This window comes from Esox lucius, chromosome 15 (assembly GCF_011004845.1).
Source record: "Esox lucius isolate fEsoLuc1 chromosome 15, fEsoLuc1.pri, whole genome shotgun sequence".
Lineage (NCBI taxonomy): Eukaryota > Metazoa > Chordata > Actinopteri > Esociformes > Esocidae > Esox > Esox lucius.
Genome location: NC_047583.1, coordinates 16813664 through 16835677, shown reverse-complemented (window position 1 = coordinate 16835677; position 22014 = coordinate 16813664). Strand labels below are relative to the sequence as shown.

The following is a 22014-nucleotide window of genomic DNA, read 5'->3' as shown; positions in this document are numbered from 1 at the left end:
GCATGTGTGTCTGCGCGCGCGCGCGTGTGTGTGTGAGAGCTGGTTCCCTGACGTGTCTGTGTGTGTGTGTGTGCAGGTGCGATGTGGCCGGCGGCCCTGCCTGCTCCAGAGAGCCGGTCCAGACAGCAGTCCCGCGTGTCCCGGAGGACAGGAATGTGTGGAACACCAGTTCCTGACCTGCTTCGCAGCGCCATGCCACCAGTGGGGTGTGTGTTCTACCCCCGACCCCCCTCCACCTCTCCACACCCAGTGTGAACCCAACACTGGTTACCTGGACAAGACCTGCGCCCGCATCACACTCATCTTCAACAGAGACAAAGTTCCACAGGTAATTACAAGTCATCATCACAAGACATTTAATGAGATATTTAATTTAAAAAAAAAGATAGATCTCTTGACTTGTTTTACTTCGCTTGGATCTCTGACTTTCCCCATGGTCTGCCAGAAAGAAGTAATTAAGAATGTAATTAGCTAGAAGTTGGCAGTAAACTCTGCCGAAAGTTTTAATGGCTATCTTCTGTCAAAGGGCACCACTGTGGAAAAGATCTGTTCAGAGCTGAGGTACCTTCCTGTCTCCCAGACCCTGGCTAAAGAACACACCCTCCTGATTCTCTGTGACCTGTCTAATTCCAACAGGGACGCTGTAGAGGTTGCCATGGTGAGTACCCCCTAAACACCACCGTTCTTGCACCACCCCAGTCCCCCCACTCCCACCTCAGCCCCCCCCCCCCCCCCCCCCTCAGACTGACCTGTTGCCATCTGCAAATGATTGCCTCCTACCTCCACCTCACCTCTGGCAGTGGTTCGCTAGAACAGTCACTCTCTCTTCCAGTTATCCCTGAGGACATCGCCCCTTTTTGCTCTCTCGTTCACTTTATTAAAACACACACTTAATTCGTCATTGTAAATGGGTTCCAGAGTAGACTTGTAAAATTGGAGCCTTTTCTTTTCCTCTTTGTAAAACTGGAGGGCCTTTTGAAGCGCGACGCCCTTCGTCTGAACATCTGGATGACATTTAGCTTAACTGTGGAACACCTTACGGTTACAGTGTAGTCTCTTCTCAGTTGCTTCTCTTCTCTTCAATAGCCCCAGCTACATGACATACCTCTCTCTCCCTATCTCCCTCCTTTCTCTGTTTCTCCCTCTTTCTCTCTTTTCCTCCCTCTCTCTGGGACTGGCGTGGCCACCCAGGTTCTCCTCTACAGTCAGACACAAGGGAAATCAGGCGCTACAGGGCACTAAGCCCTTAATGGAGGGGATTAGACCTTTTCTTGTGATCTAGTCATGTTTGGGGACGTACAGGAAAAGGAGTGGTGTGTCTGACGTCCTGGTAGCTTAGTACTGGGGTTGATAATAACACTCCATAGAACCTTGCAGGCTTACAGTCAGACGTCAGTTGGGCTTTGTTAGACCGTTATGGAGTAGCCCCAGCTCGACATGAACAATGTCATAGCGTCTCAACCTGAGCGTTGTATTGTGGATCTGGGTTTGGCAAAGTAGTCCCCTCGGGCTAACCTAACTTGTGTATCTGGACAGATGTTCTATGGAGACCCACAACAATGAGTTCTCAGTTAGACGCCTGAACTCCACTCAGAAGCCCAGAGCCCAGAGGCTCTCACTCAGAAGCCCAGAATAAGGAGAAGCTGTGTGTGTTCGCATGTGTGTGAATGAGCTCCTGATTACCCGGAGAGAAGACAGGGGAGCGTTGCTGACTGAACTGACTGGCTGGCTGGCCAGGGAGCACCAGGGAGCCCCAGCTGGCCTGTTCTTCTTTGTTCCTACTAATTAAAGTGCACAGCATCCAGCTAATCTCTCCATGCTCCCCCTGGACTCACTCTGGTCTACTTATCTGGCAATTAACTAGACCCACTATGTGCTTCATGGGGGGTGCATGTGAGAATCAGGACTACGAGTGACTCTAGGAGTCATTCCCGGAGTTAGTCTAGGCGTGACTCTGATTCTAGGGGAATATCTTGGCGTGAAATCCTGTCTCATGTTGACTCTCTCGCCCCCTTCTCCAGTCGTATGATCAGGATGGACAGGAGGCGCTTGGAGACGGTGGGCGGATCCAAGAGGCTGCCAGTGCCGTGATTGGTGCCCTGTCCAAACGTCACAACAGCACTGTCATGCTGGCCGTAGTGGAGGTCAAAGTGGAGACCCAGGTCATGCCCCAGTCCACAGGTGGGTGACCGGATCGGACTTCCTTTGACCGTCTATGGTTTTATACTCTGCTTCATTTCCATTAGCGGTTGATGACCTTAATAATAATTAGGAAAATGTAACCCCCCCCCCCCCCTGTCCTCTCCAGAGACCGACTACCTGGTGCCGGTTCTGTGCGTGGTGTTCAGCGTGCTGTGGATCTTCTGCATCGTGGTGTGTGTGTGGTGGACCCGTAAGAGGAAGAAAGAGCGCGAAAGAGAGTCCATCGTGGACGACGGCACCGTCAACAACCAGCTGGAGCCACTAAGGGTCAGCCTGCCGCAGCACAAAGACAACCGAGACAAAGACATTCAGTATGAATGCCAGAAACTCATGGGCTCCCCAGACCGGACGTGTGACGGGGCTGAGGAGGAGGACGGGGCTGAGGAGGAGGAGCTGAAACGAGGAGCGACCGAGCTAGACAAGAGCTCCTCCCGAAAGTGCACCTCGGCAGGAGTGCGGGACAAATTGATGGGCGAAGTGGGACGGGTGTGTACGACGCGCAGTGCCCCCGTCAAACCCCCCCACCGGACAGCGTACAGCCCCAAAGACAACCGGTGTAAAAACCTTAATGCTGCCAACATCAGTGAGGACATCAAAGACCATTACGTATGAGCACTAGAGGTGAGACCTCCCTGACTAAAGACTATGTCTCATAGAAAACCCAAGCACCAGTAGTGAAGACTTTAAACACACGTTTTACATTTTATTCGACTTTCATCCTCTGTCTGCAACATGGAGGCTCCTTATTTACTGAAAGCGTTTGCAAATGTACATTTCAACAGCAAAAGGAGACTTGAATTTCGATTTCAATCACACTCTTTACTTTTTTGTGTTTACAAACTGCCGCTCCCTTCAAAGGAGAGCAATCACAGTGTGTCACTGAGATTGTGTGTCATGTGACTGTGTGAGCACTGCCCTGTGGACTATGGAGAGTCATGGAATGGCAGCTGTTGTTGTACCACTACGTTACTATTAGTGCATTTAGTGAATATATGCCTTAACCCGCACTGTGGGCCTTTTCATTGTTCTCTTGGTATATTCATGTCATATGTATCAGTGTATGTATGATGTAAAATGTTATATATACAACCTTATGAAAGCTATAAGCGGTATATAACGCCTTACATCAGCATTAGGTTGTACACATAAACATATTTTCCACGATGTCAATGATTCTGGAGATCATTGTAATCTACCACTTCATGTGAGTCTAGATGCTTTATTATTTCAGTATTTTATTTGGTAGAAAGTGTCTTCAGGCCTACTTTTATTATTTCATCTCATTCAAATAATTGATCCAGAACATACTGTAACACATTTAAACAAAGGGAAAATGTCCTTTCACAACTTTTCATATCACCACAAAGGTATTTCTTTGAACAATGTATATATGTAATTATAAAAATGCCTGTGTATATTTTAATTTAGTAACTTAAGAGACCCTTTTTGTTATGGTTATTCTAAAGAATAAGATTTTGTTTGTTTTCTATGATTTCATTCCGTTTTCTTATCGTCAGTTGACACAGGGCAGATTTTATATTGATTTATGGACGATATCCAGGGTCCCACTTAATCACAAGAGCATTGACAGAAACAAATTATTGTGCTTGTTTGTTTTGCTGTATGATTTTTTCTTTTGCTCCAACACTTAACATTGTGAGTAAGCAGAGCTGTTAGTTGTAGTCTGCTGCTGTACTTGGAGCTGTTGGGAGTTTCCCTAGTGAATGCTGGCTCACCATCTCCCATTCACTGTGCTACTTACTGTATGTGAACATTAGAATGTCCTATTATATTGCAGAAGTCTACCAGGGCATGGATGGGTTGTGTCGATCTAATACAAAAGCAGGACATGCAGGCTCTCGTCATTGCGATTTAAGTCTGAATCACGAGTCACTAGAATCCAATTCAAACCATCATGATCACATCAACCAAGTGGATGAATCGTTGTCTGGATGGAAACTCGTGGGTTACACTGCTGCTTCGCAGGAGCGCTCAGCCCTGCTGTGGTGCATTGGATTTCTGCTTTCAATACTGGTCTAATGAAGGGAACAAGTTTTATTGTTGTTGTTGATGTTGTTGTGGTTGTTGTCCAGTGTTTGCATTATATTCTGTTTCTGCACTAAGACAAGAGGACCCATTGAGCAGAACCTCAGCGGTGGTAATGAACATGATTTTTTTGTTCTTTAATGTTGTTAATTCTCAGACAGGAATTGTGCTTTAAATTACAAAAATAAATGTTTTCAAATTAGTACCAATATCCAATCAGTAGAATACCACTAGGCCCAGAGAACGGGCTGAATGTGCAGAACATTGTAATAATTTTGTACAAAAGAGCATTTGCGTCTTGGTTTGTTAGTGGAATTTATGTTTGTTCTTAGAACAATCCATTTATTTATTAAAGTATTTTATACCAATATCTTTGTTTTGTCTTGTTTTTAGCTTTGGAATTTGACCTGTTTCAGTTTTCCATTCATTACCATTAATTTGCCCTAGCTCATTTAAATGTGTTAAAACTGGACGTGTTCACATTTTGGCGATGGAGGTATATCTGCTGTTCCTTTAGGATGAATCTTTCCTTGGCTGATTGATTGTCTGCATACAGACAGATGCTGGCAAAGAACCAATAAAAAGGTATGTCCTCGTTTTATTGCTTTAATCTGCCCTGAAAGGGAAACAGTCATACAAAATCTGTTATTAAGAACAGTTGTCATGACTGTCAGGTGGGTTCTGTACAGGATCACTGACCTGCTTGGTCATACCATATGGGGGGGGGGCAGCCAATGGCAGTCAGTAGGTTACAGTATGTATGTGTTCATATAGGAGATGGGGGGAGGAGCCAATAGCAGTCAGTAGGTTACTGTACGTATATGTGTTCATATAGGAGATGGGGGGAGGAGCCAATAGCTGTCAGTAGGTTACTGTACGTATATGTGTTCATATAGGAGATGGGGGGAGGAGCCAATAGCAGTCAGTAGGTTACTGTACGTATATGTGTTCATATAGGAGATGGGGGGAGGAGCCAATAGCTGTCAGTAGGTTACTGTACGTATATGTGTTCATATAGGAGATGGGGGGAGGAGCCAATAGCAGTCAGTAGGTTACTGTACGTATGTGTTCATATAGGAGATGGGGGGAGGAGCCAATAGCTGTCAGTAGGTTACTGTACGTATGTGTTCTTAACAGTCAGCATGCACTGCAGGATGTAAGCCAACACCAGAGTCAAGTTACTGTCAACTGTCAAGAGTTACTTTCCAAGACAGGTTAGCCACTCCACTCCACACATAGCAGTGAAAAATACATGTTGGTGGGTATGCCTGTTGTTGGTCGCAGTTAAATAATTTATGCTCCCTACGCTTTTCAGGTGGGTAAACTTTCATGGTAAATAAGTCTTGTTAAGTAAACTTGTTCACCCAACAAGACACTATTGAACTAAAATTGTTTTGCTGCTACTACATCAACTCTGTCTGTTATTAGGAGCATGATGTGTGAACACTATTAAAACCGTAGAAATAAAAAATGTATTCTCATTGTCATTCTAATTCCTGTGTAACTGATGATTATTTTAGATTTGCGAATACAGCACATTTGCACTATTTAATTTAGCACAGAAATGTTCATCGGATAAATGGTCTGTGATGTGTGTTTTGATGTTGGTTCAATGATTAACGTGTAGGCAAAATGTGATTCTTGCTCACCCAGTCTCTTTACCTCCCACAGGAGACATCTAATAGATCAACCACTGAGACAAGGATGATATATCTGTCAGAAAATGGACTGCCCATTAGCATCACCCAAGATCCCATGGGTGAGAGTCACCCACTTGAGGTAAACACAGTAGCGGTGGTTAGTGAACCAGCGTTGTGTCCCAAATTACACACTCTTCCCTTTGAACGGTGTGCCTTTTGGGGCGTAAACCCAGGTTAGTAATAAAATGATCCAGGATAGTGTAGTGTACATGGGAGTCAGTAGGATAATGTTGTGTCCACATCAGGTAAACATGTGGGACTGGGTCAGTAAGAAAATGTCCACATCAGGTTCACACACAGGACTGGGTCAGTAGGATAATGACTACATCAGGTTAACACACGGGACTGGGTCAGTATGACTACATCAGGTTAACACACAGGACTGGGTCAGTAGGATAATGACTACATCAGGTTAACACACGGGACTGAGTCAGTAGGATAATGACTACATCAGGTTAACACACGGGACTGGGTCAGTAGGATAATGACTACATCAGGTTAACACACGGGACTGGGTCAGTAGGATAATGACTACATCAGGTTAACACACGGGACTGGGTCAGTAATAGACTAAGTCATGTTTGCATAGCGAGGGTTTGTGCCAGGGCCAGGGCATCCCATGCACGATGCACCACCAGAGTAGCCAAGGTATTCCCTGACCTGCTGACCCGTTGCTGCTTTTAAATACAATGACCCAGATACGCCGGGCTGAATCCACCCTGTACTTAATGACTTTACCCGACGATGCTCTGCCTGGTAGTCACACTCTACACACCTATTTTTGCCCAGATCATTGGCGCAGAACACAGCCACACACAGGAAGGACGGATGCAGGAAGGACAGGCAGGCAGCGGATGATGAAATAGAGCCGCTCATGTTGGACGAGGTCCTCTCATTGTTGATCATAAACAAACTCCCTGTCTTACATAATATATGATTGATATTTCCTGTATCACAATGCCTTTATGCTGAACCTTCTCATAAGCTGGTTATTGCTTAATGAACCAATCACAACCTTTCAAATGGAAGCATTTCTGAATGGTAGCAAATGAAGCGTGGCATGAGGTGATAATGGTAGGAATTCAGAGTGGAGGGATGGTGCTGGATAGCGTGTGCATGAAGAGAGAATTATGTACGTCCCCAGGATAGTGAGATTCCTTTTCATTTCATAGGAAGCTGCTGCCACACCTTGATCTGGCCTGGCTCAGGGCCCAGTGGCTCCTCCCGTGATGGCCCAGGGGGGGTGGAGCTGAATCCACATGTTCAAACGGAGATGAAAGGCCTTGTAGGGAGGGTGTCAATGCCAATTCAGCTGCCTGCCAAGTAATCCCCACTTAGTGCATTTCCAGCTGTTCTCGACACTGAATATTCGACCATGAAATACAGCGAGGGAGCCTTGGACCGACCGTTCCCATCAGCGTTTGGGGAGGAAGACACGAAACAATGCCGTGCTCCTGCTGCACCAGTCTTTTCATCTTGAGAGAAAAAAAAAAGGTATCTGTGATTTGGTTATCTACAGAAACAGGAGGGTCGGGCCCTGCACTGGAAAACTGACGTTAATTCCCATTTCCTGTGAGTGTCTTTTTTAGGAAGGTGGAAAAGTAATGCGAGCCAAGACATTCTTTACACTAGGGCAACCACTTATAACCCTTAATAACTTCATTATCTATGTCAGGGGATGTCATTCCCAGTCTCTATTATTTTTTTTTTTAAACCATCTGTATTAACATCACATCTGCTTGATGGAGCAGTGAATGACTCCCGCCCAACAAAGCCCAATGTTAGAGCAGTGAGGGTTTAGTCATCCTAAAGCTTTTAATAAACTGACTAGTGCTGAAAAGCCTAGTGTTAAAAGTAAAATGAAGAAAGTATGTTTGACTGGTATATAATCTTTAAGTCTAATGGTATGAATCCACCTGGTCCTGGTTCTGTAGACAGTTCATGCAACTTGGTTTAATTATAAAAATCATGTGTTCCTACCTCAGTTTGGCTTTCTGACATGCACAGTGTTCCCCCAGGCTACCACATTACAGACAAGCCCCAACCAACCGAGGAACGCTATAACTCACAATATCTTTTTCGACATCCACCTATTTTAATGACAATGTAAAAATCTCTTTATTCAGCTTAGAATTGTAAGGTATCCACCCGTGAAAGAAACTGAGAAAAGATATCCTGATATTTTTTATTTCACCAAAGGAAGAACTGCTATTAGGTGAATGTAGGATAGATATAGTACGTGATACAAAATGATAGACATACATTAACTAATGTTAGTGGAAGTTAACAGTACAGTATACGTTTTACGGTATATTGAAAGAGCAATGGTTGAATACGTTTAACTGCTATCTTTGTAGTAAACCGTAGCGTAACAATATTGCATCCATTATATTAGCCCTGTAAGCCCCGCAGCAGTGTGAAATGGCCCTTACACTTCTCTGGTCCTGATATTGCAGGTCTTTGTCAGCAACCGTTTGGTGGATGCTGCTCAGACAGACACCCAGTCACACGAACATGTTGACTTTCTGACCCCTTTCTTTCTCTTTCTCTCGCAGAGACGGGACGGCCTTACGTCATGCCATTTGCACGCGCGGTGGCCGAGTGGCCAGTGCCTGAGGGGTTGGCCCAGGATTTTGTGACCGTGTGATGGTGCGGTCACCGGATTGACTGAGCTCTGTGTCATCCGTTGACCGGAGGTGCAACAATAAGGCCTAATGCGTGATTAAGTCCCACATCGCCTGTCATTATTAGAGAGCATGTCAAGCGTGAGAGTGGTGTGGTTCACAAAGCCCCGTCGGTGGCACTTTGCTCTGCTGCTCATGTCTGTCTCTGTGTGTCTCTTTGTCTCCGTGCACTGTGTCTCTCTCTTCCAACACATTACTTTCTCTCTGCAGTTAAAGTGTGAAACCCAAATCACTGCTGCCAGAGTAATAATGTGCATTTCTGTACATGCTATGTTAAAATCAAAACCATACAACAACACCTTCAACTTTGCACCTAACTTGACACCATCAAAGAAAGATGATATTGACATTTGACCTTTACTGTTGAAAAGCATTCTTCCAAATTTGAAGACTTTAAAATACCCACAGTAAAGAATGAATAAAAGCTTGTGCCATTTTTGGACCAGCTGCAAAATGCCTTTAAATGTATTTTTAAATGTTTTACCTATTTCTTTTTGTTTCTCTAGGCTTTTTAATAAACCAAGTGAAAAATGGTGCTGAAATAACACTAAAGTGCCAATTTAACCAATTACATCATCATACCAATCCTAATTTTGAGTAATTGGTTTGAATCCACCCCACATGTTGAGCTACTGGGTTGGTAATTTAATCAAACATGTTCTGATCTGCCCATTTCTATAACTCTCAAGTCAGAGATTTCATCCAGGAGAAAAACTATATACAGAATAGAAATATAAGAAGTGCTTTACAAAAACATTGTGTAATATGCAGATGGCCATTACAAAGTTTTCTAGCCGGCTCAGAGTGAGATTGTTGCTTATACAGTTCCATTGAGATACATTTTTTTTCCTAGAACAATGTATTGACAGACTTCCTGTTTGCATGCTGACTTAAGTGGTCACATTTCTCTTTCTGACTCTTATACATGGTTTGCTTATACAAAGAAAAGCCAGTAAACCCTGATGTAAAGTCAAAAAAGCAACAGAAGCAACACAAAGAAAAAGGGGGAAATCTTAGATGAAGCCTGATGTTCCCTAGTATGACTTACGTATGCCCAAGAGAAGCTCTGACTTATGAGGGCTTCCCAGTCAGTGGTCATTTTCAAAAGAAACAGAGTTAGCGTGTACAATGATTACAGTCCCATCACTGACGGAGACGGGGCCAAATTCAAGAAGGTCAAGACTCTCATCTGGCAGCGAGATGGTAATTTCACTCTGCTTCATGCTGCTTGTTGTTGAGGGTGGAGTATGATGCTGAAATTAAACCTCGGAGGATGCAACACAATCCCACTACAGGGATGGACTTGATGATGTTACCTTTTATGATACGACTAGTCCTCACTCCTCGTGAACATGGGCATCTACTGTAGTTGTTTGCAAGGCAGGATGGGACTGGAATAATGGGTTTGAAAACTGCTTCCTGCCAAGGTTGACTTTCTAACATGATGATGTCATCCTCGCTGGGTGGAGGTTCTCAAACTAGAATTTTGTAGATATGTTACATGCAATCCTTCCATTTTTGTAAGACAAGATTTCACCAGTTTTAATACTACCGTATACAATATTTTTATGAATGACAAGCTTTGTTTGTATTTTCCACTTACTCCTGTAGCCGGCCATCCACCCCACCAGGGTGAAACACTGGACCTTTTAGGGTGTGATGTCATTTCCCTTTTGTAAAAAAAATAAACATTTGGACTAGTTATATCTGGATAGCATTCTTATAAATGAGGAGTTTTCCTATATATAGACACAAAGAAATGACAATAAACACTGACTAGTCAGTGTTTCAAGTATGAAAATATTCCATATATACCATAGATATTTTGTCAACAACAACTGGGCTATAACATTTCAGCATTGTTTACCCAGGCCAGAGGGACAGAGCTAAAAGCTATGCCACTGCTTTCAGCTGGCAGTTGATTGGACTGAAAAGTCTTTTAATTACTCATTTAGTATTAATTATTATATTTTTTATGCAGGTCTTTTCAGGAGTGGTGTGCTATCAACCTCGCTAAATAAATAGGCTACCAGAGAAAAATGGAGAATGTGCCTTGCTTGATTATGATAATCTGATTGGTCAAGACATTCATTGTGGCAGTCCAGTGGCAGTCCAATGTGGACGGCAGATATATTGTGTGCGAGGAGACTAATCAATTAAACTTTGCTAGCAACAAATCTACCATTGCGTTTTTTCTGCTCATACTGATTTGTTTCCTGGTTTGACGTGTGCTTGTTTGCTCCGCCTGATGCCTTTCTGACGGCTGACCTTTGACTCCACTTGTTAAGTTCATTAAGGGTAATTTCCTCATCGTCTTCAGCATGTGAATACATGCCTTTTTGAATGATTTACATAGCCTTTTATCTATGTGTTTGTGTGCACAGACATGCACAGTCTTTTACAGACTTGTTTGTGTGTATTGTTGCTTGCTTCCTGAAATCTTCGGATGTGTTTGATGATGATGATGTGTGTACGTGCAAATATACTGTCTGTATGGTTCTGTGTGTATATGTGTTTTGGAACAGCCATGGAGAGCTGGATCAGAATGGACAACAATGGGAATAACAAACTCAGGCAACTAAGGAAGGTCTTCCTCCAGGGAAAAGTCCAAGGACTTTTATAAGGGGAGTGGTAACAGAACATGTTGACTTTCTTTTCCTTACTTCTAATTCAAGAGACTTCTTGAATACATCCATTGAGAATAGTAATCTAGGATTTCCTGGTGACATGGCATGCTAGAGAGTTGCTCCCATATTCTTTGCCAATCCATCCTAAATAACAAAAAAATTCCATTCTAAAAATGGAATTCTAAAAAATATTTTTTTTTTTAACCAATGTTCAAAACAAAACACAGGGCAAGATGACCCCTAAGTTGGCTGTTGCTGGGATGGAAGTTAAAATGACTCTCAAAGTCAATGTGAATCAAGACAAAGAAAGAAAAGGAGAGCGAGAGAGAACGAACAACATGCTAATGGCTAAAATTGGGCATGGAGGGCGGCGCCAGAAGTTATAATCTAAGACTTACAGTGAGGGATATTTTTTTTATCCCCTGCTAATTTTGTATGTTTGCCCACTGACAAAGAAATGATCAGTCTATAATTTTAATGGTAGGTCTATTTGAACATTGAGAGACAGAATAACATCCAAAAAATCCAGAAAAACGCATGTTAAAAATATTATAAATTGTTTTGCATTTTAATGAGTGAAATGAGTATTTGACCCCTCTGCAAAACATGACTTAGTACTTGGTGGCAAAACCCTTGTTGGCAATCACAGAGGTCAGATGTTTCTTGTAGTTGGCCACCAGGTTTGCACACATCTCAGAGATTTTATCTCACTCCTCTTTACAGATCTTTTCCAAGTCATTAAGTTTTTGAGGCTGACGTTTGGCAACAAGAGCTTCTTCTTGAGCCACTCCTTTGTTGCCTTGGCCGTGTGTTTTGGGTCATTGTCATGCTGGAATGCCCATCCACGACCCATTTCCAATGCCCTGGCTGAGGGATGAAGGTTCTCACCCAAGATTTGACGGTACATGGCCCCGTCCATTGTCCTTTTGATGCTGTGAAGTTGTGCTGTCCCCTTAGCAGAAAAACACCCTCAAAGCATAAAGTTTCCACCTCCATGTTTGATGGTGGGGTTAGTGTTCTTGGGGTCATAGACAGCATTCCTCCTCCTCCAAACACAGTGAGTTGAGTTGATACCAAAGAGCTTGATTTTGGTCTCATTTGACCACAACACTTTCACCCAGTTCTCCTCTGATTTAATCAGATGTTCATTGGCAAACTTCAGACGGGTCTGTACATGCACTTTCTTGAGCAGGGGGACCTTGCGGGCGCTGCAGGATTTCAGTCCTTCACTGCATAGTGTGTTACCAATTGTTTTCTTGGTGACTATGGTCCCAGATGCCTTGAGATCACTGACAAGATCCTCTCGTGTAGTTCTGGGCTGATTCCTCACCGTTCTCATGATCATTGCAACGCCACGAGGTGAGATCTTGCATGGAGCCCCAGACCGAGGGAGATTGACAGTTCTTTTGTGTTTCTTCCATTTGCGAATAATCGCACCAACTGTTGTCACCTTCTCACCAATCTTGGCAATGGTCTTGTAGCCCATTCCAGCCTTGTGTAGGTGTACAATCTTGTCCCTGACATCCTTGTACAGCTCTTTTCTCTTGGCCATGGTGGAGAGTTTGGAATCTGATTGATTGATTGCTTCTGCGGACAGGTGTCTTTTATACAGGTAACAAGCTGAGATTAGGAGCACTCCCTTTAAGAGACACCTGGGAGCCAGACACCTGGGAGACAGAAATCTTTCTGACTGAGAGTGGATCAAATACATGTTTCACTCATTAAAATGCAAATCAATTTATAACATTTTTGACACACGTTTTTCTGGATATTCTTTAGTTATTCTGTCTCTCACTGTTCAAATAAACCTACCATTAAAATTATAGACTGATCATTTCTTTATCAGTGGGCAAACGTACAAAATCAGCAGGGGATCAAATGTTTTTTCCCCTCACTGTATAGGCATACCTATATCAGTGTAGAAAGACTCTCACCCCACCACTCCTCCCTCCTTCTCTCCAGTCTCTTCATGGCTGTCCTGGTCAGTCATGTTATTCTGTTGCCTTCACGCTTGGATTGTTCCAATAGAGTGGTGATCGCCTGAGGTTCCATCCCTGCTCAAAGTCCATCACGTCCTCAAGACATCCAAAAGGAGCTGATCTCTCGTGCTGCGTTACAGAGATCGGCTGAAGTATTGCAGACCCAGAAATAGATTTTTCTCCTAAGGTTGCCAGAGATATTGTATGCTGGTCAGGTTATGACAAAGTTCTACGACCATGGACTTGTACAATGCTCACCCTGTGAGAAAGAGGAAATGTCTAAAGGATTAGCTACAAAGAGATTGTTTCTTCAAATCAAAAACATTTTGTTCCTCAGCTATGTTCGTGCTGTGATGTTTAAAATACATGCTGGTGATTTAGTAAAGAAACTGACAATGAAGATGGGATTGGCCACTCTGAATGTGAGATGAGAGAGCCACTCTCTTTTGTTTATTTACCAGACACACCTACAGAAACATCCAGCATATCTCATATTACTTATCAAAGTTAAGACAATTTATTATAGCACAAGAACAGTTAATATTTGATACAGGATTGCTTCTGAACTAAGTAAAACTGCCTTTACTTTTTTGCACCAGCAAAATGAGCTCAGTCTTCAAATATTTGTGCCCTTGAAGGAATTTATTGAAGTCTTGGAAGTTTAATTTGTGGAAAAATATCTGTTTGTGATTATGTAACTGCAACGGTGTGTCAGGAAGACTAGGCCCAGAGGCTATACTGCATGTACACCAGTCCAATAATTTATGGTGAAATATTATTTGCAAAGGTATTTATTTGCATGGTGACCAAAAAACAAACAATAAGACTGAAAAATGCATATCCCTCAGGGCCGCACCTGGGCTAATGGTTCTCTATCCACTCACCATAATAAAAATGTCTTTCCCACCCTTGAACTGACAGAGGCTCCTTTTGTAGGGGAATGCCCTCCCATCTACATACCATGATCAATTACAATAATTCAATCAAACCAATACACATCATAACATTTCGTATTCCTCCATTAAATAAGAGACAATAAGTACAAAAGACAAGTTTATAAACTTACAAATACCTCTTTAATTACCATATGCTTTCCTAATACCACCCCTACTGACATGGTATCTTCCAAAAAAAGGCCAACCTATCCACATGGATTGAAACAAGCACTACAAGGCCAGCCCACTGTTGTAGTTTAGGTCCTTTTGGAAGGAAATCTGGAGGCTGCTGAAAACAGAAAGAAACTACAGACACAATAATTAAAACTATATAAGAGACAACTGTGACCACCTACCTCTTTCAGGGGGGTTGTGGTTGGTGGGTGTCCCTTTGGTTGATGCCTGGCAATGTGGGTGGATTGTTTTCCTGCCTGTTGGGCCCTGTCCGGGGCCTCCCCCGGGTAGGGCCACAGTGTCGCTGGACCCCCCCGTCTCAGTTCCATGGTGTTACGCTGCTATATTATTGTGCTGGGGGATATGAGGAATGCACTTTCTAACTTTTCTCAGTCTCCTCCAGTTTTAAAATTTAGGAGGAGATGAGGTCCTGGTCCACACCTGCGGAGTACCTGATTTGGGGGGCCCGTTGCTGTCCCTGTCCATGTACACCTGGTCATACTTTTGACCTAGTCTAGAATCAAATAGACTCTGGATTTAGCCCAGAGAAATGTATTTATTATTCTAATTGGACTCTTAATATCTCACCCGGCACAGCCAGAAGATGACTGGTCACCCCTCTGAGCCTGGGTCCTTTCTAGGTTTCTTCCTAAAATTCGGCCTTCTTAGGGAGTTTTTCCTAGCCACTGAAATCCAACACTACTGTTGTTTGCTCCTTGGGGTTTAAGGCCGGGTGTCTATGTAAAGCACTTTGTGACAACTGCTGTTGTAAAAAGGGCTTTATAAATAAATTTGATTGATTGATTGACCTGTACATTCACCGAACAAAATTATAAATGCAACACTTTTGTTTTTGCCCCCATTTATCATGAGCTGAACTCAAAGAGCTAAGGCATTCTCTATGTACACAAAAGGCCTATTTCTCTCAAATCAGTGTAAATCTGTTAGTGAGCATTTCTCCTTTGCCGAGATAATCCATCCACCTCACAGGTGTGGCATATCAGGTGTGGCATATCAAAACGCTGATTAGACAGCATGATTATTGCACAGGTGTGCCTTAGGCTGGCCACAATAAAAGGCCACTCTAAAATGTGCCGTTCCATCACACAGTACAATGCCACAGATGTCGCGTGCAATTGGCATGCTGACTGCAGGAATGTCCACCAGAGCTGTTGCCCATGAATTGAATGTTAATTTCTCTACCATATGCCGTCTCCAAAGGCATTTCAGAGAATTTGGCAGTACATCCAACCGGCCTCACAACCGCAGACCATGTGTAACCATACCAGCCCAGGACCTCCACATCCAGCATCTTCACCTCCAAGATCGTCTGAGACCAGCCACCTGGACAGCTGCTGCAACAATCAGTTTGCAGAACCAAAGAATTTCTGCACAAACTGTCAGAAACCGTCTCAGGGAAGCTCATTTGCATGCTCGTCGTCCTCATCAGGGTCTCGACCTAACTGCAGTTTGTTGTCGTAATCGAATTGAGTATGCAAATCCTCACATTCGATGGCGTCTGGCACTTTGGAGAGGTGTTCTCTTCACGGATGAATCCCGGTTTTCACTGCACAGAGCAGATGGCAGTGTGATATATAGTCAGCGGTGGCATTCTCCTTTCTTTTTTGCCTTGTGAAGAATACAAACCGGATGACTCTAGACACCACCTGGTCACACAAGTGGTATGATCTTTTATTGTCTGAATCCATGTTAGGGCTCTGTGGTCTGTGTGCAAGTCAAATTATCTTCCAAAGAGATAATAACAAAGGCTATCCATGACCCATTTTATGGCTAGGCACTCCGTCTCGATGGTTGAATATCTAGTTTCTTTGGGAAGAGGCACATGGATCAGGTACAAGACAGGCAATTATTCCCTCACTTCCCTTTGTGCCAATACTGCCCCAGTGCCCACCGCTGAGGCATCCACTTGCACCAGGAACCTTTTTTGAAAATCAGGGTTGGAAGAACGCAGGGCATTTGTCAGGGTTTGGAAGGACACTTCACACTCATCAGGCATATATGGCTGACATCAGTTCTCAACAGATCAGAAAGTACAAGCACATCCCTTCCCAATATCATCTGAAACAATAAATTCTCCACTACTCCAAACTTGAGATGATACTTCTGACCCCTAATCTCCACAGTTAACTCAGCTGTGGGATGCTGTATCTGATCACTGTGGACACACTTGATGAGTGCCTGGTGACTGTAGTCCATGCAGGGGACAAGTACATTATCTTTCCTAATCAAAGACAGAGAGCTACCTGTGTCAAGCATAGCAGTTAGATTATAACCATTCACTTTTACAGGTAGCAACATAGACAAACAGCAAGGTTCTGAACCTCTCTCATCCCAAAGACAAACCCCCCAGAGTTATCATCATATTCTTTAGTGTCCTTTGTCTCTGGTGCTCCTTTAAATGGACAATGCAGAATGGGCGTGGCATTCTGCTCTTCTGGCACTCTGGTAAGTCCATCTTTAGGCTCATGCTCTCTGACCCAGGTCCGGGTGTTGTGGGGCAGGACTTGCAGTAGCTGCTCAAGCATAATGACCTCCCTGATCACCTCTGGTGTCTATTCCTCTGCATCAGTGGTAGAGACCTCTAATGTGATAATATATCTCTGTTAGCAACTCTCCCAAAGGTATAGAATCATTGGCGGTAGGTTTCTGGAGAAATGGCAAACTTCACCAGAAGAGCTTCCTTCAAGTCCTTGTAGACATTGGACAAATCCTCATCCATTGCGATATAGGCCTCTAGGGCCTTACCTGTAAGTATTGGAAATAGTCCACATGCCCATTCTTCCTCTGGCCAAAGCAAAGTCTTGGCCATTCGCTCATACCTCAGCAGATAATTTTCAATGTCCTCCCCTTGCTGATATAAAGGCATTTTCGGTTAATTCCTGAAGATGGCAGGATGGTTGACATTCACACTTCTGGACTGGTCTATCAGATTACCTTGCCATGTTAAAGTGCCCAGGGCATTCTCCTGTAATCGAACTGGTGTTGGTAAACCCAACCATTCAAACCATTTCTCCCTTCCACACACACGTTTTTCTTCTACTTTTGTTTGACCAATTACAAAAGCAGGAAAAAATATATTGTCTGGGATGTAAAAAAAAAACAATACTTGGTTTTGTGTAGAATTTTTGCCATTGCTCATTTGAGATAAGATTATCACTAGACTTAATGAGAAGAGACGCAGACAACAGAGGCCGGTGCATCCTCAGTTGACCAACAGACATTCTGTATTTTAGAATGCACATAAATAAAAATGCTACCCAAATAAGTTTGTGTGAGTGCCTTTTGTCAAACACTCCACTTTGGCTGTAATTATTGTGACAGCTGCTCCCCGTGGTGCGGCGTGCTCCTCTCCCACTCTGGCGCTCCACCTCAGCGCTGTACTAGACGCCGGCTGGAGCAGATGGCAGCAGCGCTCCCTTCACATCCACACACCTGTTTTGTGTTAGTCATTAAGATGTCTATTTTAGTTACTCATTTTCACCCGCACCTCATAGGTTATTGTGTCTATATATGTTGATGACCGTGTGGTGCTTGGCTTTTCATGGATGTAGAAAAGAACGTGAGCATTTGTGTCAGTGTCGTTTTGTTGCTTTGTTTTTTGCCTCTCCATTATGCACTCGCTAGCCTCGCAGTTCAATATGGTCATTTTTTATTTAAGTTAATCAATTAAGTGGGGCTATACTGACATAGTTTAATCCCTTTTTATTTGATTTTAATAAATATTTTATTATGTATTGACATTCCACATTTAGTCTCCTTACAGCCTTATTCTAAAATGTACTAAATAATTTTTTCCTCTAACGCATAGTGATCCTAATAATTACCTATATTGGTCAAACAAAAACTGATTTTAGAATCAGTTGGCTAGTGTGAATGTGGAATAAATTAAGGGTTCTCAATACTTTCTGAATGCACTGTAAGAATGTGTATTGTGTACAAACTTTTTCTTGTAACTTGCCATTGAAAAAAGGCAAACAAATCCTCAGGCTTGACACAGAGAACCTACATCAACTGTTATATTACAGAGAAATAATTTATTATTTTCTATGCTGAGGTTGTGCAGTGCCTTGTTTTTTTCATATATTTTATATTGAACACAGTAAATAAAGAATTTGCAAAACAGTTTAAGATAAAAGTAGAATCTAAATATAAACAGAGAGGAAAGAAACACAAAGAGAAACAAACCAAAGTAGAACCAAATATACCCCGTCTTAACTTCTCCCCATGGAAGAGATGCCTCCTTCCCAACTTTGGCTACCAAGTTTGATAGCCGGTGAAAAAGCAGTGCACATCCCTGTCTTGTACCTCTGTGGATGTGAAATTAGGAAGACAAGGTATTCTAGCCATGGGTAACTGTATGGAAGTTGGATCTATTTTCTGAACCTATCCTTAATGTTACATTTCTCTTGGACAGCAAATAGGTGGGTCATTGTACTTGATCAAGGTTTTTATTATGTAACAGCAAGAGAGAGTACACTATTGCATAGGGACTCCTAAGACTGAAAAACAAGTTCCTTTTAGGGAATAAGACAGTCTGATCCAAGTCGTGGGGTGAGAGTCCCACCAAAGTACTCAAGCTTATTTTGCTAATATCTTTTAATCTGTTTTGCGGAGGACTAATTTCTTCCCTTTCAGTCTGTCATGCTCTCATTGTGGCCACACCTGAAGTCCAAAAGAGGCTGGAGCTCATCAGAAGCTTTGCCTTTAAGGTGTTATAATCACAGCTCTGCTCTTGTTCTCAGATTTCCTGCTCTTGATTGTGATAAAAGGTCTTACACTTGTTTTGGAATGTACTATATAACTACCAGCTTTGTCTTACATTTTTTGGTTTACTTTAGAGAAAGTGTACTTACCACGCATGGTGTTGTATTTAAAGTTGTTAGTGTACCATTTATTGCAACACTACTGGTGTTTTTTGTCTGATTAGGTGCCCAGCAAAAACAAGTTCACGAAAGCCAGGATTAAGCTCTACGGGTGCGCCGTGTGGTGTTTTCCCTAACACTGGCGGCTTCTTTTTTCCTGTCTAGCTCAGCTAGCTGGTTAATGAGTAAGAATGGTATGCTTACGTTATGTTATGCTGTTTGCTTATATTCGTGCACAGGTTGCGCTAAATGTGATCTTGGCTGTGCTTATGATGTTAGCTCCATCTGAATTGGTGAAACAGGGAGAAACTGTTATAATTTGGTTAACGTTTTAGTTTAGGCATGATGACGCACACAACCAGAAAGTTGAATAACTGTTTAAAGTTCTTGTTAATTCAGAGGTGGTTTTAACCTGGACGTATATGTTAGAGAGATTTCCATTAAAACATAATTGAAGGACAGACACAGAGTAGTACTGAATTGATTTCACTATTATCCGAGGACAACGTTCTGACAACCTCCATGTACATGTCTGATATACAGCAACCCATTTAATTATTTCCCTTCGTGCCTGAACACTGAATGCAACATTTCCTTCTGCCAAGAGGGATGTGTTACTAGTCCTAGCAGGCTATTTCCCAGGCCAGCATTCCACAGTGTTTGCAACTGTGGGATGTTTTGTTATTGAGTTATAATTTGTTGAGCACATTTTCCTTGCTGATCTTACCTCCAAATGCTGGCTTGGTTCTGTAAATAGTATTGCTGTGGTGCTTGTGACCCAAACAGTTGGCTTCGTTCTTCTAATTGTCTGTATAGATGGGCAAAGAGCTTTGCCCTGGGCTAAATTGACTATCCCTTATGCTGCATGGTCATGTCTAAATAGGAGTGGTACTACATTGACCTACCATTAACCTCTCCGGGGCTTAAATAGACTGGGCATTTATTTCTTCTTGTAATTCACTGATCCCTATAGGGGACTTCTGGCTGAAATAATCAATCACAGTGTGATTATTATGGCAGTGTGAGTTATTGTGCATACAGTCTTTGGGTTCACTACACAACAAGCAATCCATCTTCTGATTAACTTGTTATTCCTGGTGAACTGTTAGGACTCTCGTATGGTTCACAATAGCATGGTCTACAGTGCCAGTGTTTTGGGTTTGGTTCACGTGGGGACTAATATGGCAAAAGTTGGGAATATTTGTGCAGCTATAGCAAACTCACTCCAGGAGTTAGTGTCTGCCTGATGACAAAGTGTAACTATGCTTCCACGTCTGGTTTCTGTGAGAAGTTGTTTAACTAGCTACTTGTGCATCCTGCACATTCCTGTGTTTAGATATTGCATGCACGGACACAGCATGTATGGCACCAACATACAAACCCCAACATGTGAGCATTAGTAAGCCCTTTTCCACAGAGAGGACTTAGTTGTCAAGAGTGGGGAAATGAAAGAAAACATTACAAACAATTCCGACCATGGCACAGTGCTTCTACAGGTTCCACCTGCTCAGTTCGTGAGACTGTCTGCACACGTTACTCTAGACGTTAGGTGACTTTCCTCTCTCCTTCAGGAACAGGCAATTTGACTTGTTGAGGCCCAGGACAGTTTGTGTAGTTGGTTTCTCCAAAAGGGTTTGAAAGTTATGCATCATTGCACTTACAGGCCCTCGTGGAAGTCCTTTGCAGTCGGTACGTCTCAGACACCTCTTTGAACCCAATCACAGTTGGTTCCTGAGGCTTCAAGGTCTTAGCCTCAGTCTCTAGTCTTCCCTTCAGTCCCACCATTCAACTTCCACCTATTCAAATGGAGTTAAATATGCACCTGCACTACTGAGGAGCAGTGGACTTAGTATGATTGGCTGGTGGTGGAGTCAAAGGAGGTGGTGGTGCTCCATGCCTCAGTACTCCTATCACGTAAAGTCAATGGGTTTCAGGGTTAACCATGAGCAACAACAGCATGTTTGAGTCCTGGGTATCGAAAAGGATTAAGCAGGGATTATCTGGCGTCCTTGGTGGGGTTTGGCATATGCCTCTGCCTGTTGGAGTTGATGGTGCCTATGATAGAAGTTTTTCCCTCAAGGGTGGTTATGGAGGCAACCAGCTCATCTCTGGGAAATGTCCACACACATAAAAGCACACCAACACTTAAATCACTGGCTCCAGGTTTTATCATATCTCATTGTGCTGGTCCCTTGTAGGGGCCCGCAACACGTCTCGTGTCCCACTCCCATGTGAAACAGTGTTCACCACAGACACATTCCCCTGGTTCTTTTGGAGACTGGTATGGTGTTGAGAATATGTGCACTCACAATCTGATTTTGGTACTGCTGTGACAAGGGCATCACTCACACAGTGATTCAGTTTTATTTCCTCAATGTTACGGTTCCTCCAGCCCATAATGTGCTTTCAGTTGAGAAAAAGAGGATACGTAGACTGCATATTCCACTTTGCCTTAAGGGGACTGCGCTTAGTGTAAGTTCGTTTCCTGAATCAGAGAACAAGGGCAATTCTGAGAAGGGTAAATTAAAATATTAATTGTTTCATGCAAAAAATCAGTTTGGACCCATTCTATGTACTCTTGCTTTTCATTCTTTATTGGTTTTGTGACGTCTAATAAAACATTAGAAACTATGAATAAGGATTATTACACCAGGATCATTACAGTATATGACTGCTATGGTATCAGGACAGGAACATGGATGGATCCCAGCAGCTGTCTAACCACTGATAGGTTCATGTACAAACATGGATCAACCTGACACATGAACATGACCAGCATTAAAG

The 22014-nt window shown here is 43.0% G+C and overlaps 1 protein-coding gene across 2 annotated transcripts in view; it reads left to right on the top strand.

The window, feature by feature from the left end:
- LOC105015548 (protein jagged-2) overlaps nucleotides 1-4610 on the top strand; it is a 28040-nt gene extending 23430 nt beyond the window's left edge. For both annotated transcript variants that reach the window (XM_010878798.4, XM_010878799.4), the window contains 4 exons: nucleotides 77-328; nucleotides 527-658; nucleotides 2022-2181; nucleotides 2309-4610. In XM_010878798.4, coding sequence (XP_010877100.1) covers nucleotides 77-328; nucleotides 527-658; nucleotides 2022-2181; nucleotides 2309-2814 — 1050 coding nt within the window. In that variant the 3' untranslated portion in view covers nucleotides 2815-4610. The remainder of the gene's footprint in view (nucleotides 1-76; nucleotides 329-526; nucleotides 659-2021; nucleotides 2182-2308) is intronic.
- Nucleotides 4611-22014: the final 17404 nt, after the last annotated feature.